The sequence below is a fragment of the Aotus nancymaae genome, unplaced genomic scaffold, assembly GCF_030222135.1.
Source record: "Aotus nancymaae isolate 86718 unplaced genomic scaffold, 86718_ANA_hifiasm-v0.15.2.pri h1tg000014l, whole genome shotgun sequence".
Lineage (NCBI taxonomy): Eukaryota > Metazoa > Chordata > Mammalia > Primates > Aotidae > Aotus > Aotus nancymaae.
Genome location: NW_026988425.1, coordinates 69188719 through 69206076, shown reverse-complemented (window position 1 = coordinate 69206076; position 17358 = coordinate 69188719). Strand labels below are relative to the sequence as shown.

The window sequence follows — 17358 nt, the reverse complement described above, 5'->3', positions numbered from 1 at the left end:
AATCACTTGAACCGGGAGGCAGAGGTTGCAGTGAGCCAAGATCATGCCACTACACACCAGCCTGGGCGACAGAGAGACTCTGTCTCATGAGGGGAAAAAAAAAAAAAAGAAAAAAAATTGTAAATACCACATGTCTATCAACAAAGGGCTAATTTTAAAATTGATACATCCTCCTATAACATTTTAGAGTCATTTAAAATGTTTTATATGTATTGACAAGATACTGATCTGCTTATATAATCCCATACTTGCAGAAACAGATTTCTGTATATGTGAATATGTATTTTTTGCATGGATAATAAAGAGTTAGAAAAGATATAAGTGGAAATGTTAGCAGTGGCTACTTTGGTACTGAAGTTCAGGGTGATTTAATTAAATTTTCCTCTTTTTTTTGTTTTGGCTCATTTTTCCCTACAGTGATCACATATTATTTTTATAATTAAAAAAAAATTATAGGTAGGGTGCGGTGGCTCATACCTGTAATCCCAGCACTTTGGAAGGCCAAAGCAGGCAGATCACCTGAGGTCAGGAGTTCCAGACCAGCCTGACAAATACGGTGAAACCCATTCTCCACTAAAAATACAAAAATTAGCCGGGGGTGGTGGCAGGCGCCTGTAGTCCCAGCTACTCGGGAGGCTGAGAAAGGAGATTTGCTTGAACCTGGGAGCCAGAGGTTGCAGTGAGCCAAGATGGTGCCACTGCACTCCAGCCTGGGAAACAGAGTGAGACTCCATCTTAAAAAAAAAAAAGAATTAGCTGGGGGTGGTGGTGCATGCCTGTAGTCCCAGCTACTTGGGAGGCTGAGGCAGGAGAATCACTCAAACCCAGGAGAGGTGGAGGTTGCAATGAGCCAAAATCACACCACTGCACTTCATCCTGGGCAACAGAGTAAGACAAAAAAACAAAAACAAAAACAAAAAAAACCACCAAATCAATTATAAAGAAAACAGAAATTTCAGTCTCCAAGAGATATGGAATGACCTAGGCTGGCAACATGGTGGAAAAAATAAGTAAGTGGCAGAGAGAAGCTGACTGAAATGAACATGGCATGGACAGCCAGGGTACTCTGGGCAAGATTCCTCACTTCATTCATTTGCTATTTATTGAGGTCCCATGGGTGAGGAGACTATGCTAGACGTGATGGAAAGGATGGTAGGGTCCCCTGCCTCCAGGAGTTAATGATACAGTGAGGACACATGTTAAACATATTTACCCAAATCATTATCAATTACTATTGGGAGGGGAAAGAAAGTGGGACCATGATGGAGTGTTTTCCTTGCCTTGCCTCCTCCCCAATTCAGTGTCCCTCACTTGTACCATGAGAAGGTTGTAATCTAGGCTGAGTTCCTTTCTATGAGGCAGTCTTTTGGAGTGAGGCTTTGGGAAGAAAATGAAACCCCAAATCGGCCCTGCAGCCAACTGAGGGGCCCGAAGAAGGGAGTGAGCAAAGACCTACAGAAAAGCTTTGCTGACACTGTATTTCTTATTAAAATCAATTTAGTTTCAAGGTGGGAGGAAAGCTCCATCTGCCTAAATCAAATCTGTGTTACTTCACTAACCCTTTGGAAAAGTTATCCAGCAAAGGAATAAAAGTATGGTGCAGGGAGGATGAGGAACAAGGTGCAATATTAAATGGCTCTAGTTAACAAGTAACCTGACTTTTCCTTGTTGTTAAATCAAGCTCACCTTGTACTCCTAGGATCTCCCATCCCCTACCAAGAGGGGTAAACAAGAACAAGCCAAATAATCGGGGCATGCTTCGTAGACAGACCTCTGAATCATAAAGATGTTGAATCATCTATACCAACATGTAATTTTTTAAAGTTTGCTCATACTAACCTTTGCTCCTGAATTTTAAGTTTCCAACTTTAAAGGACATAGAGGAGGGGTGTTCATTACAGTTTTCAATACTTCCCAGAACTAAATGTCTTTATTCTGATGCTGATAATAAAAAATATACCAGTGGTGCACAGTTTTCAAGCTTAAATCATAACACCCTTTCTCCTAACGGTAGAGGGAAAAGGATCACATTCTTCCATCTAATTCCAACCCACTGTGACTTGCTCTTTTACATTGTCTTTATGAAGAGGAGGATAAAAGTGAAAAACTGCGTTTTACAGCAAGTCTGCACATTTCTCAGGGAAATAAAATCTCCTTTTGACTGCTACCCAGGCTGCCCCAAACTGCAGGGCCTCGGTTAGCATCACAGTGGCGCGATCGCAGGTCAAACATACCCCACGTCCACAGCGAGGCCTGCTGGGCCTGGAAGAACACACTCCCAGCAGAACAAGTTCGAGTACACCCAGAGCAGCACACCCGAGGAACGCGGGGGCCGGGCGCAAGCGCTGCTCTGTTCCCAGGGCGGCCAGCCTCCGGCCTGCAGACCTGGGTGGCCGCCAGTGGCCGCTCCGGGTGGCACACTAGGAAGGTCTCGGAACCCCAGGCCCAGAGGGTCAACTGGTCAAATATAAGGCAGGGTCCAAGAAGTTGCACTTGTAAATCCTCGTGACGTCCAACTGGCCTGAGCGCTCATTACCACGAGAACCCAGCAGGGTCGCCACTGACTTTCATACCCCGGGCCTTCCACCGTGGGTGCCAGGAGCCGCGAGTCCCCGGTAGGTCTCGAACGCCAGGGCAGAACCCGAATAAAGGCTTCCAGTAGTTGGGTAGGGGGCGCAAAAAACAACCTAGAAGGCTCTCGGGCTGCGGGTTCCCACCCACTCCGCCCTGCCCTGCGCCATCAGCTCGCTAACTCTACTGGCCCCGCGGGGCCAACAGAGGAAGTCTCCGAGTGGGCGAAAAGCTCCTAATGACTTAGTGTTTACAAAGAAACCAAGCCCGGGGAGGGAACTGGGTCCTCTGGGTACCCTTTAGACACGGTTACTCCTTCCCTCCCTCCCTTTCCTCGCGCCCCCGCTGGGGGCTGCAGGTGCCCAGCATGAGAGCCTCTCCGGGAAGTGGAGGTCTTTGGGGAAATCTCTGCCTCTACCGGGCTCTGCCGACTTCAGCTGCTCCTGCATGTCCCACCAGGGTGCCTCCTTGGCGCAGAGACCCCCACCATCAAAGCCATCAAGGGGAGGCTGAGGGATTCGTGGAGGTGGGTGCCAGCAGCAGAACACCCTTCGCGCACCTGCCTGGATCCCACCGTCTGCCCGGCGTACCCGAGACCCCAGCTCCTCAGCGGTACGAGCCCTCCTTGGCCAGGTTTCTCACCTTGGATAGTGCCATTGCAGGAGACAGAGGCCGCCAGCAGGACAGCGGCCCCCAGCAGCCACGCCGCGCTTGGGTTCCGCATCCTCCCCAGGCCCCGACGCCGGGCGCTCGGGGGATTCGCCGCCACGGATTCGAAACTCAGAGGTCTACTGGACGCACTGAGAGAAAAGTCAGCTTCTCACCTGCCCCGAATCGGAGCCTCTGCGCTCCTCACCCGGGCGGGATAGGTTTCTGGGAAACCGGAGGCGCCACTGGACTCACCTGAGGGAGGCCACGCCCCGAGACCGGAACGCGCACCTCGGCCCAGCCCCCGGATACCTGGTCTGCGCGACTGCGCCCCCAGCTCCCCGGACGCGCGCCAGGTCCCCGAGGCTGCGGGAGCCGCCTGCGGGCGGGGTTGGGCGGATGAGGTGTCTACTTTGGAATGCAAAGAGCCGGAGCGCCGGGACAGAGGTTATTCCCGGCCTGGGCTCTGCCGCAAACTATCTTTAACCTTTACTCACTCCTAAAGAGCCGGATCGTCTGTCTCCTGACTGTCAGAAAGCCACGATCCAAACTCACTGCAATTATGGTTGGTAACTGATACATAGGGGGCTTCCCCGTGCGGTGGACACTGCAGGAGGAGGGATGCGTTTTTTATTGCAGAGGCAGGTGGGCAGGTGCGGGCACCACGAAAGCGGTGGGGAGCATAACGGGCGGGGCGGGCAGAGGCAGGGGTGAGGTGGAGCGGGAGAGAAGAGATGGAACGGCTACTTGCAGTGCCAGGTGCCAAAGCTTTAGAGTATTATCTTGTTTAATCCCCACAACAACCAGCACAGCAGTAAGTATGATTATTCTTCCCATTATACAGACGAGGAAATTGAGCTCAGAAAGATTAGACAAATTGGCCAGAGTTACACTGTATATAAACACAGTGTATAAATGTTTATCACATTTCAACTCTTGTCTGTGATTGCCATTGTCTTCTCCTCACGGCACTATGAATGCGTCCACCGGGGCTCCTCTGCATTGGGATCCCATAGGCTAAATAAATATATAAGCAGATCGAAGGGGTGGGGAGAGGAGAAGTGTGGGTCTGGGGATGAGTGCATGAGGCTTAGCATCATATTGGTAATGTCTTACTTTCTATTTGCTTTTTTGTTTTGTTTTGTTTTTGAAGAAGTGGGTTCTTTGCTACACCTACCGTCCTGACCACTGTATGTGTGTGTGTGTGTGTGTGTGTGTGTGTGTGCGCGCGCGCGCATAATTTAAAGGTCTCTGAGGATAAAATAGTGACTAGTGACCGAGTTTGATACACAGTCTTAGCTCAATAAATATTTTTTGTTTCTTCCTTTCTCTCAGGAGTCTTCATACTCCACCTGCATCCCAGCTCTCACCTCAGCCCATGCCTGCTTTTCCTTCCAGGAAAAGTTGACTTCTAGAAGCAGAAGAGTATTTTTTTATTTCTTGTAGAGAACCTTTGACATCCTGAACAGGGGACAGTTCTCCTGATGGGGATCAGGCCATTCCTGAAGGTCCCTCCCCAGGGACAATAACTGATTCCTAAGATGTCCCTTCAAACTTTTCAAGCGTCCATTTCCTCAGCTGTAACTTATTAATGTTACATCTATCATCTGGGAATGATACTAGTACCTTTCTCGTAGGATGGTTGTGAGGAGTCACTTTGCTAAATGTCCGTTAAGCACTTCTAGCACAGTTTCTGGTATATAGTAAGCACTTAAGAAATGGGAGCTGCTATAGGATGCCTTTAAGGTAGAATCTTCCTTTCAGAGAACAATACATCAGGGTCCAGCTGCTTTCGATTTAAATTTTCACTGTATTTTATGGGAATACACCTTGAGTCATCACAATTTCTGAGAAAATACTTTATTGAACAATGCTATAGGTTAATTATCTCAAAAATGTGATTTCTTCCTGCAGCCTGACTAAATGAACTACGCTCACTTGAGTCGGTTTGCAGGTGTTTTTCAGTAACTTTGACAGTATAGTATTTGTTTTTCAGATGTTGATGACTCCTTCACCCTGAAGGAATTGGAGTATTGTATGGCTGTGTGGAACAGTACAAAGAAATGACCACAGGCAACTCCAGACTGCCTGGCTTCTAGAGATTAGGATTTTATGCAATCTTCCACCACCTATAATTCCAAGGAGGAGTTTAGACACTGAGGGGAAAGGTATTTCATTCAAATAATTTATCAGACTCTTCCTGGAGAAATAAAGTCCCTGAATTATTGGGTCCTGATCAAATATAGTTGGAGAAAGTTATACTCATTTATTCACTGATTCATTGAGCACTCACTCTGGACAAGGTTAGCAATGACCTCCATGTGGTAAGTCCTATGGTCCTTTCTCAGTTACTCAGCCTAGCTGTTGAATTGACACAACTGATTTCTTCCTCTTTCTGGAATGCTCTGTTCATTTGGCCTCCAGGCTTACTCTTCTCTTGATTCTCCATCTGCAGCATTAGCAACGCAGAGGTGGGTTCTTTGCTAGTTCCCACCTACCCTCCTGACCACTGTACTCTGGAGTGCCCCTAGCTTAGTCTTTGGACTTCTTTTCTTTTCTTTTTTTTGAGACAGAGTTTTACTCTGATGCCCAGGATGGAGTGCAGTAGCACTATCATAGCTCACTGCAGCCTCAACTTCCTGGGCTTAAGCTATCCTCTCACCTCAGGCCCTGAGTAGGTACACACCACCAGGCCTGGCTAATATTTTTTTTATTTATTGTAGAGACAGGGTCCTACCATGTTGCCCAGGATGGTCTCGAACACTTGGGCTCAAGTGATCGCGATCCTCCCATGTTGGCTTTCCAAAGTGTTGGCATTACAGGTGTGAGCCACTGGGCCCAGCAGACTTCTTTTCTTCTCAAAGTATACACTCATTCCTTTGGTGATTTCATTCAGTCCCATGGTTTTAAATACTATCTATATGTTGACAACTCCCAAATTTATATTTCCACTCCTGATTTCCCCAGTCCAGATATATAGCATGTTCATCTAGCTATTCAACATCTCCCCCTGGATGTTTCTACAGGCAGATTAAGCATAAGTCCAAAACCCCAATTCATTCCACGTCCACCTCCCTTTTCAGTCTTCCCCCTCTCCTTAAATTACAACTCCATCCTTCTAATTCCTCAAATCAACTCTTGGAGTCAGGCTGGGTGCAGTGGCTAATAATGCCTATAATCCCAGAAATTTGGGAGGCCAAGGCAGAAGGATTACCTGAGCCAGGAGTTTTAGACCAGCCTGGGCAATATATTGAGACCCTATCTCTACAAAATGTTAGCCAGGGGTGGTGGAATGCACCTGTAGTCCCAGCTATGCAGGTGGCTGGGCAGAGGGATCACTTGAGCCCGGGAGTTCAGGCTGCAGTGAGCTATGATTGTTCCACTATACTCTAGCCTGAGCAACCAAGTGAGAACCTGTCTCTAAAAAATTAAAATTAATTTTCCGGGCACAGTGGCTCACACCTATAATCCCAGCACTTTGGGATTACAGCACTTGGGAAGCCAAGGTAGGCAGATCACTTGAGGTCAGGAGTTCAAGACCTGCCTGGCCAACATGGTTAAACCCCATCTCAACTAAAAATTAGCCAGATGTAGTGGCACAGGCCTGTCTGTAATCCCAGCTACTCAGGAGGCTGAGGCAGGAGAATCCCTTGAACCCAGGAGGTGTAGGTTGCAATGAGCAGAGATTGTGCCATTGCACTCCAGCCTGGGCAACAGAGCAAGACTCTGTTTCAAAAAAAGCTTATAAAATGAAAATTAGGTGGGACATGGTGGCTCATGCCTGTAATCCCAGCACTTTGGGAGGCCAAGACAGGTGGATCATGAGGTCAGGATTTCAAGACCAGCCTGGCCAAGATGGTAAAACCCCATCTCTACTAAAAATACAAAAATTAGCCAGGCACAGTGGTGGGCACCTGTAATCCCAGCTACTCAGGAGACTAAGTCAGGAGAATGGCTTGAACCCCGGGGGCAGAGGGGTTGCAGTGAGCCAAGATCGCGCTACTGCACTCCAGCCTGGGCAACAGAGTGAGACTTCGTCTCAAAAAAAAGAAACTTAAAAAATTGTGGAGCTGGGCCAGTCACAGTGGCTCATACCTGTAATCCCAGCACTTTGGGAGGTGGAGGTGGGTGGATCACGAGGTCAGGAGATTGAGACCATCCTGGCTAACATGGTGAAACCCTGTTTCTACTAAAAATACAAAAATTAACCAGCTGTGGTGGCACATACCTGTAATTCCAGCTACTCGGGAAGCTGAGGCAGGATAATTGCTTGAACCTGGGAGGTGGAGGCTGCAGTGAACCAAGACCATGCCATTTCATTCCAGCCTGGGTGACAGAGACTCCGTCTCAAAAAGAAAAAGAATTATAAATCACTGGAGTTGGAGGGGTCTTTACAAGCCAGAGTAGGCCCTCACTCACCCAGCATCCCTTAGCTTATCGGCAGTGAAGCTGAGGTGTCTGGATAGTAGGCAAGGACTGAGTTGGTCATAGTGGTCTCATCTACCTAAAGGACTTCTAGACCCAAAGAAATAATCTCTCCTGATAATCATTTCAGGCATTAGCAGTCAACTATTATCTAGTGTTATGACCTTTAGGGTTTTCTACTTTTTGGATTTTTTTTCTTTCATTTGCTCAAAAAGTGGAAAATTTTTTAAAAAATAGAGTCTCACTCTGTCACCCAGGCTGGAGTGCAGTGGCACAATCTTGGCTCACTGAAACCTCCACCTCCCAGGTTCAATCTATGCTCCTGCTTCTGCTGTCTGAGTAGCTGGGACTACAAGCACATACCACCACACCCGGCTAATTTTTGTATTTTTAGAAGAGATGGAGTTTCATTATGTTGTCCAGGCTGATCTCTAACTCCTGACCTTGTGATCCACCTGCCTTGGCCTCCCAAAGTGCTGAGATTACAGGTGTGAGCCACCGCACTTGGTCAAGAAATATTTTTAAGGAAAAGAATTATAAAGACTCTCAAACTAGGGCTGGAATTGTGGCTGGGTAATGTGTCACTGGGACATGTGCAGACAGAGCTAGTCCTGACATCATGGGAGATATAGCCACAATAGCAATCTCATCTTCTGAAAACTGATACTGCTCTAGGGTGCAGAACTGGCATCTTGCCCCTCACGAAGAGTCAGGTGACAGCATCTCTGCCAGCGATTACTTTAATCAAGTAAGTACAGGATGGGGTGAGGTGTGGAGAGTCCTCATTATGCCACATACTAATTAAAGAGATGGGAAAGGTTGATCTGCAGGGCTGAGATGCCCCTATAAGCAGCTCTAGTGGTAGGATTGCATCCTCCTACTCTCCCCATTTTCCTCTTTCTATTTCTTCCACCTACTACTGAGACAGCCAGGTGGGAGGGGGTTCCTGGAGAAACTCCTACCGGCCTGTCCGCTGAGGTGAAGCCTAGGGGAAGTTTGCAGCAGGGAGGAGCCCAGCCCCTCCTCTTCCTATGTGGAATCTGGGATTCCAAAGGCTAGGCAGGAAGTGCTGTAGCAGGGACTCTGGCCTTGCCATAGTCCCTGTTTCCCACTTTCTTCCTTTTCACCCAATAAAACCCTGTCTTACTCACCATTCAAATTGTTGTGAGCCTGAATTTTCGTGGCCTAACACAAAACCCTGTGTTTAGCTGAACTAAGGAAAAGTCCTGCAACACAACTTCTACCTGATTGTTTTTCTTGTCATCCTAGAAGGGTCATCCTTCCAACCACCAGCCTCAGTGACATGCAGGTAGAGTTGGAAACAAATGGGTCGGCTGGTGTAGTGGCTCACGCTTCTCATCCCAGCACTTTGGGAGGCTGAGGTGGGCGGATCACAACATTAGGAGTTTGAGACCAGCCTCACCAACGTGGTGAAACACTGTCTCTACTAAAAATACAAAAATTAGCTGGGCGTGGTGGCGCACGCCTGTAATCCCAATTACTCAAGGCTGAGGCAGGAGAATCGCTTGAACCCAGGAGGCGGAGGTTGCAGTGAGCTGAGATCGCGCTACTGCACTCCAATCTTGGCGACAGAGCAAGACTCCATCTGAAAGAAAAGAGAGAAAATACAAAACAAACAAAAATGACGAAGGAAAGGAAGGAAGGGAGAGAGAAAGAAATGAAGGAAGGAAGGAAGGACAGAAGCAAGGGACGGAAGGAGGAAAGGTGGGCCCAGAGATAACTACTCTGAACATTTTGCTTTCTAGTGAGCCATCTTTTTAAAAAATCAGAGTGAGGGCAGGCAGGCAGGGTGGCTCATGCTTGTAATCCCAGCACTTTGGGAGGCTGAGGCAGGAGGATCACTTGAAGCCAGGAGTTCAAGACCAGCCTGGGCAACATAGTGAGACCTTGTTTCTACAGAAAATTTAAAAAATTGGCCAGGCACAGTGGCTCACACCTGTAATCCCAGCACGTTGGGAGGCCAAGGCGGACAGATCAAGAGGTCAGGAGTTCGAGACCAGCCTGACCAACATGGTAAAACCCCTTCTCTACTAAAAACACAAAAATTAGTTGGGTGTGGTGGCACACGCCTGTAATCTCAGCTACTCAGGAGGCTGAAGCAGGAGAATGGCTTGAACCCAGGAGGCAGAGGTTGCAGTGAGCTGAGATTGCGCCACTGCACTCCAGCCTGGGCAACAGAGTAAGATTCCATCTCAAAAAAAAAAAAAAAAAAAAAATGTAGCCAGGCCTGGTGGTGGTAGTATGTGCCTATAGTCCCAGCTACTCAGGAGGCTGAGATGGGAAGATCATTTGAGCCCAGGAGCTCAAGGCTGTAGTGAGCTGTGATCACGCCACTTTACTCCAGCCTGCGAACAGAGCTAGACTCTATCCCAAATACATAATAAAAAATCAGATTGATATTTGCATACCCCTTTTGTTAGTTTTCCCCACTCAACAACATAGTGAACATTTCCCCAAATGCTTAAATATTCTTCCATAGCGCCGTTTTCAGTTGCAACAGAATATTTCATCTTCTCAGTAGATTTTAATATCTGTTGTAAAATATCCAGATTATTTCATGTTTTTATTGTTTTGGTAACAGAGATAAACATACTGTGATGCATACATGTCTTTCTGCAGTCCCAGACTACTGTATGAGAGTAATCATTTGTTTGATAATAATCATTGAAAGCTTTAAATTAAACATAATTTTTTATTAAACAAATCCACCTATCCCTTGAAATATTTCTTCCTATTCTGATTAAGTTATTGCTAAATTAAATTTAAAAAGTAGTCTGAGACTTAGTATCTATTATAAAATTAAAAATAAAATGAAAATTAAAAAGAGAAAATGTGCATAAAATTTCTTTGGAAACCGTAAAAGCACAACACAAATGCAGGCGGTTATTATTACTTTTGTTACTAAACATGGTGAAGATCAGATTATAGTAGCCAATCTTAAATATACCATGTTGTTGTTTTTTTTTTAAATTTTTTTGAGCTAGGGTCTTGCTCTGTTGCTCAGGCTGGAGTGCAGTGGTGTGATCTCAGCTCACTGCAACCCCACCTCCCAGGTTCAAGCAATTCTTGTGCCTCAGCCTCCCAACTAGCTGGGACCACAGGTGCGTGCAATCACACGAGCTAATTCTTTGTATTTTTAGTAGAGGTGGGGTTTCACCATGATGGCCAGGTTGGTCTTCAACTCCTGACCTCAAGTGATCTGCCCACTTCAGCCTCCCAAAGTGCTGGCATTACAGGCGTGAGCCACCACGCCCCGCCAACCATATAGTATTTAAACAAGTCATCTTGTTTAAAGGTCTTCTCTCTGCAACCTGGCAGGACCCTGTTAGGCTATCATCCTCACAGAATATCACAGTGAGAGAGACAAAGCTCAGAGTCACTTCCTAAAAGCCCAGGATCTTAGAGTTTAACACAATAATGACTCCAGGTACGTGAGACAGATGCACCTACAAAAACCAGTCCCGGATGTCAAAGGAGGAACTGAGACCAGGGCGTGCTCTCAATCCTGCGTGTGAAAGCTACATGTAGTTAGCATCAAGGATAAGCCTCAGCAAGATTTTGGCGGGGAGAGAAACTAGGATGAGGACCTGTGGCCCAGCAGGGCCAGATTTGCGGATTCCATGAAGTGGTTCTGCATCTTGGGCCTCTCATGTATGCTGTTCTTCAGACTTTAGAGTTGCCTGATTCCTCCTCCAGTTTGAAAGGAGTCACTGTGATTAGGAGGAAGGGCTTGGGCAGAGTGTCCAATTGGATTGAATGTTGGTTGTCACTTATGATCCTGGTTAAGTTACTTCATTTCTTTGGGTACCTGTTTTCTTTTTTGTTATTTTGTTTTGTTTTTGAGACAGAATCTCACTCTGTCACCCAGGCTAGAGTGCAATGGCATGATCTAAGCTCACCGCAACCTCTGCCTCCCAGGTTCAAGCAATTCTCCTGCCTCAGCCTCCTGAGTAGCCAGGAATACGGGCACGCGCCACCACGCCCGGCTAATTTATTTTATTTTTTTTAGTAAAGACGGGGTTTCACCATATTGCCCAGGCTGGTCTTGAACTCCTGAGCTCAGGCAATCCACCTGCCTTGGCCTCCAAAAGTGCTAGGATTACAGGCAGGAACCACCGAGCCTGGCCCAGTTTTCTCTTATAAAACGGGGAACATTGTGAATACTCAAAGGGCTAAAGGGCTATGGGCTCTGCCACTGGGACCCCCTCAAAGGTGCTTAGAACTGATGGGGCTGGTCAGAAGCTGTTGTTTGCCTGGAATCCCTGGAGCACCTACAGGGAAACACAAAAGCCTGTGGGAAGCTGGTAAGGAGAGGAAGCAAGAGTCCAAGGAGCTTGGAGAACTGGAAGTGTCTGGATTTGATAAGCAAGATAACAAAGGGCCACACAGGCTGAGAGAGAAGAGTTATGACAGGTGGGTTCCTGGCAGTTTAAGGACAGCTGGTGGGAATGTGGAAGAAGGAGGGTCTGGGAAATCTCTGGGAAGAAGGGTAGGGCAGTAATTCCCAGCTGCTCGGGCCACAGAAACCAGTTTGGCCCTGCTGTTCAGCTTTAGTAATTGTTCATTAGCATATGAAGGAGCTGCCTGCAGAAGGCACTCAGGGTCTTTGAGCTGTGCTGCGTGTGCTGGGCCAGGGGTGGGGGCAGGTGAAATGGCTCTGACATCAGTCTGATTTCCCGAATCCAGATCCACCACCGATTCTGGACTCAAGAAGAAGGGATTGAATCTCAGTGCCTTTCCCAGCTAAAGCCAAAATTTGTTCTATTTACAAAACTTCTCAAGTCCTCAGCAGCTTCCATAATTTGTCTAATACAGAGAGCATAATAATTTTGGAAGGAAAAAAATTATCATAACAGGTATGAAGAACACGATGAATGTATTAACTCTCAATCTTCACTCTGTCTTATGAAATATAGACAATTCATATCTTCTTGTTAGAAATAACATGATTCAGGGTGGGCATGGTGGCTCACACCTGTAATCCCAGCACTTTGGGAGGCCGAGGTGGGCGGATCATGAGGTCAAGAGATCGAAACCATCCTGGCCAACATGGTGAAACCCCATCTCTACTAAAAACTACAAGAATTAGCTGGGCGTGGTGGCGTGCATCTGTAGTCCCAGCTACTCGGGAGGCTGAGGCAGGAGAATTGCTTGAACCTGAGAGGTGGAGGTTGCAGTGAGCTGAGGTCATGCCCCTGCACTCTAGCCTGGTGCCTGGCAACAGAGCAAGGCTCTGTCTCAAAACAAAAAAGAAGTAACATGATTCAGAAGGGGCTTCAGGAAACAGATGCCAAACTCTTGACCTTAAAACACAATCATTTCTTGCTGGTAGCACTAAATGCTTGTATTATCAGAAACTTCCCTGAATTTTCAGCATACAAAGAAAAATATTAGGTGCTTATTTCTTTGGGGGAAAAATTCAGGCCACTTTTTGGCTTTAGAACCTAATGATGGCAGGCATTCAAGTTTTAGTTCTCAAAACATTGCAGCCAGGCACTGCATGTGAAACTGTCCCACCCACCTTGTCTGAGAGCTAGAAAGAGGCCGTGGAGGAGTGGAGAGTTGAAAGTGCATAGAATCTCAGCTTGGTTCTGCCAGCTCTAATGCCCAGTCTCTTACAACCACATTTCAGCCCAGCTATTCTGAAAGGAAATTCACTTTAGAAATGCAAATGACTCACCAAGGAGTGAGGAATTTTAGTGTCTGACAACTGAAGTGTGTAGTTTTGAAGACTGTTTGGGAGACCTCTGTGTTCTTCCAGGAATACCTCCCAGGGTTGTTGCCGGAGCCAAAGGAGACCAGAACTCTAAATGGGCTTGGTAAAGTGTAAAGTACTAAAGGAACTTTTATTTTTATTGCAAAAGTGTTGAGTCCTGAATAGCTCAGGGTCCACTGAACTAGTCTATGGAAAAGAGGAGGTTGTGCCGGGGATAGTGGCTCACGCCTGTAATTCCAGCATTTTGGGAGGCCGAGGCTGGCAGATTACGAGGTCTGGAGTTCAAGACCAGCCTGACCAACATGGTCAAACCCCGTCTCTACTAAAAATACCAAAATTAGCCAGGCATGGTGGTGCAGGCCTGTAATCCCAGCTACTCGGAAGGCTGAGGCAGGAGAATCGCCTGAACCCAGGAGGAGGAGGTTGCAGTGAGCTGAGATCACACCACTGCACTCTAGCCTGGGTGACAGCAACAGAGCAAGAGTCCGGTCTCAAAAAAAAGACACAAAAAAACAAAACAAAAAAATAAGACGAGGTTGTGTTAAGACTCTATTTCATTGGCCAGGATAGACTATCTTGGTCTAGAGCTACTCCTATTCTTTTTTTTTTAATTGTTATTTTTTATTTTTAATAGAGTATAGTGGCATGATCATAGCCCACTGCAGCCTCGAACTCCTGGACTCAAGTGAATCCCCCACCTCAGTCTTGAGGTACGCACCACCACACCCACCTAAGGCTTCTATTCTTAAAGTCTGATTTTCAATCTCTGCTCCCCATCACTCCCCCACTCTCCACCCATATTGAGCAGGTCCTTTCTTGGGAGTGGTCCTGTGCTGGGTGGAGTTTAGCCAAGGACACTGCGGCTGCACAGCTCAAAGAAAACAGACCTGCTCATTCCAACAGGAAAGTCCAGGAGGTCAGAGTAAAAGCATCAAAGACCAAGTGAGCGGTGGATGACCCAAAAGAGGAGGGAGCTATGAGGAGGAGGATGGGAAGAGAAGCCAAGATGCGAAATATTACAGAAGTACAATGCAAATTCCGTATTACTCAGTGCCCAGCAGGCCCCCCAAACAGTCCTCAAAGCTACAGCTGGCTTGTCAGATGCTAAAATCCCTTTTTCGTCGATGAGTCATATGTGACAAAGTAGCAAACATAAGAATCATGTTTGCGCATTTCTGCTTGCTGGCGTAGTTTCACAAAGCCCCTGACTCTTGTCTACACACAGCTCTCTGGAAAGATGCTTTGAAGACAAAACAGGACGCCTCTTGCCTCAGTCACTATATTCCTTAAAAGATAAATGACCCCAGGGTTTGCCTTTGCCTACAAATAAGATAACCTCTGACAAGGTCAGTGATGATGCCTCTGTAATCTATAACCAGTTGTGCTCTGACACCCAAACCTCCATGTGATTCTGCTTTAATGCAAACTCTGAGCAAGTCTGATGTGACTTTGAACATAGTGAACCCCCACTGCCTGTATACGAGCCACAGGCTGTGATACTGCACCCCAGTAACCTTGCAGAGCTGCTCCCGGACCACAGGCCTTGGTCTATAGCCCTCCACAAGACTTCTGAATAAAACTAACTTCAAATCTTTAAAAGCTTAATTTTTTTTTTCATTGACAGTTATTTACATCCTCAAAGGGAGTTTTACATTAGAATAACTGAGCTGGGCAGAATAAAATAGGCAACTTAGCCACACTGGCAAAGAACTGGGACTCCTGGGCAAAACTGCTTGGGTTGGAATCTCAACTCCACTGTTTATGAGTTGCGTGACCTTGGGCAAATTCACCTCTCTGTGCCTCACCTTTTTTCATCTGTAAATCAGGGTTGATAATAATAGTACCTAGTTCTTAGATTTTTTTTTTTTTTTTTTTTTTTTTTTTTTTTGAGACAGAGTCTCACTCTGTTGCCCAGGCTGGAGTATAATGGTGCAATCTCAGCTAACTGCAACCTCCACCTCCTGGGCTCAAGTGATTCTCCTGCCTCAGCCTCCTGAGTACCTGGGATTACAGGCATACGCCAGCACACCTGGCTAATTTTTATATTTTTGTAGAGATAGGGTTTCTCCATTGCCCAGGCTGGTATTAAACTCCTGACCTCAGGTGATCCACCTGCCTTGGCCTCCCAAACTGCTGGGATTACAGGTGTGAGCCACTGTGCCCAGCAGTTCTTAGATTATTATACAAATGATGGGAGTTAATATTTGTAGGGTGCTTAAAACAGGGTCTGACACACAGTTTCATTAAAGTAGGTTTTTAAAACCTATTATTGTGGCCAGGCATAGTGGCTCACACCTGTAATCCCAGCAGTTTGGGAGGCTGAGACAGGAGGATCACCTGAGGTCAGGAGTTTTGAGACCAGCCTGACCAATGTGGAGAAACCCTGTCTCTAGTTAAAATACAAAATTAGCCAGGCATAGTGATGCATGCCTGTAATCCCAGCAACTCAGGAGGCTGAGACAGGAGAATTGCTTCAACCCAGGAGGCAGAGATTGTGGTAAGCTGAGATTGCACCATTGCACCATTGCACTCCAGCCTGGGCAACAATAGTGAAACTCCGTCTCAAAAAAACAAAACAAAAAAAACCCTATTACTGTTATTATTTCATTAATGCATCTCCATGACTAGATAAAAGCTTGGAGAGCAGAGGCTCGGTCTGGGTTTGCTCATAATTGTGTATCCAGTGCTCAGCACAGTGTGTGGTAAGTATCCAACTATTTGTTGTATAAACAAAATGGCAAAGGGAACCTCCTGAACCATTCCCAGACTCAAGACCACAGAAAAGGAGGATGGGAGCTCCAACCCCATGCACCCAAAAAACTAAAAAGTCACACCTGCCAACAGTCAACAATGCTGGAGAAGTAACCTCACCAAGCAATGCCGTGACACGGTTCCTGTCCTCAGACCCTTGGACTTCTCCTTGTCGTCACCACACGGGATGTGTTCACCACACAGGATGTGTTCACCACGCAGGGGCCCAGCTCTTACTGGCTTGGAGGGAGGCTTGGCCTCTGCCCAGGTTCAGGTGCGGGCCAAGTATCGCCTTGTCCTTGGTCTCCATACTCTGGGGAGGGAGAACAAGCAGCAGCGGGGAGAGCTCCAGAGCTGGCGGGCAGAGGGCCAGCTTCCCCAGACACGTGGATCCTGTCCTCCCAGGCTTGGGCTGAATGTGTGTGTAACAAAGAGAGCACTGCAGCCCAAAGTCTGTTACTATTATAAAGATATCAGCTTCTCTAACCAACTGTCAAAGTGAACGGCAACTGCAGGGCCCCGCTTTGCCCTCTGCAACGGACGGCTCTAGTTGGAGCCAAAGTAACAACGTCCCACAGTTCGCCATATCCAAGTCACCTTTGACAAAAAGCCTTCTGCATTGTCTGTAGCACCCGGAAGAAATAAATACCAACAACTGGACATTTCACTGATTTTAAGATTTACTCCAATTTCACCATGTTGATATTAAAATATGAAAAAAAAATGCATCTTGAAGTTGATGAAAACAGCAGCATGACTATATACAGACAAAGCAGGAAGGAATGGGAAGCAGTCAGAAGAGAATGTCCACACATTTCCCCCAACACATGTTCCCCCATGTACCCTACCCTCCCTCTTTTGACAGTGAGGGAGTTGCCGGTGCACCCATCCAGCCCCCGTCATGCTACATGTGCACCTGCTGTCATCCCCTCTCAATGACCTCAGGACATTACTCTAGCAAGCCTCACCCCTCTTCTCTGTATGGTCAACTTTCTCCTCTACTGGTTTTCCATTTTCTATTGCCTAAAACTATGAAATAATGCCTTTCTTCTTGATCCCTCTCCAATCCCATTTCTTTTTCTTTTCTTTTTTTTTTTTTTTTTTTTGAGACGGAGTTTCGCTCTCGTTACCCAGGCTGGAGTGCAATGGCGCGATCTCGGCTCACTGCAACCTCCGCCTCCTGGGTTCAGGCAATTCTCCTGCCTCAGCTTCCTGAGTAGCTGGGA

The 17358-nt window shown here is 46.8% G+C and overlaps 1 protein-coding gene across 2 annotated transcripts in view; it reads right to left on the bottom strand.

The window, feature by feature from the left end:
• The window catches only part of F2RL1 (F2R like trypsin receptor 1), a 51023-nt gene that overhangs the window by 15067 nt on the left and 18598 nt on the right, over positions 1-17358 (bottom strand). The window contains exon 1 of one of the 2 annotated variants that reach the window (XM_012462133.3): positions 3214-3405. The exons of the other annotated variant lie outside the window; for it this stretch is intronic. Within the exon in view, the coding sequence (XP_012317556.1) occupies positions 3214-3295 (82 nt within the window). The 5' untranslated portion in view covers positions 3296-3405. Of the gene's footprint in view, positions 1-3213; positions 3406-17358 lie in introns of those variants that run through there. 2 annotated transcript variants of the gene reach the window in all.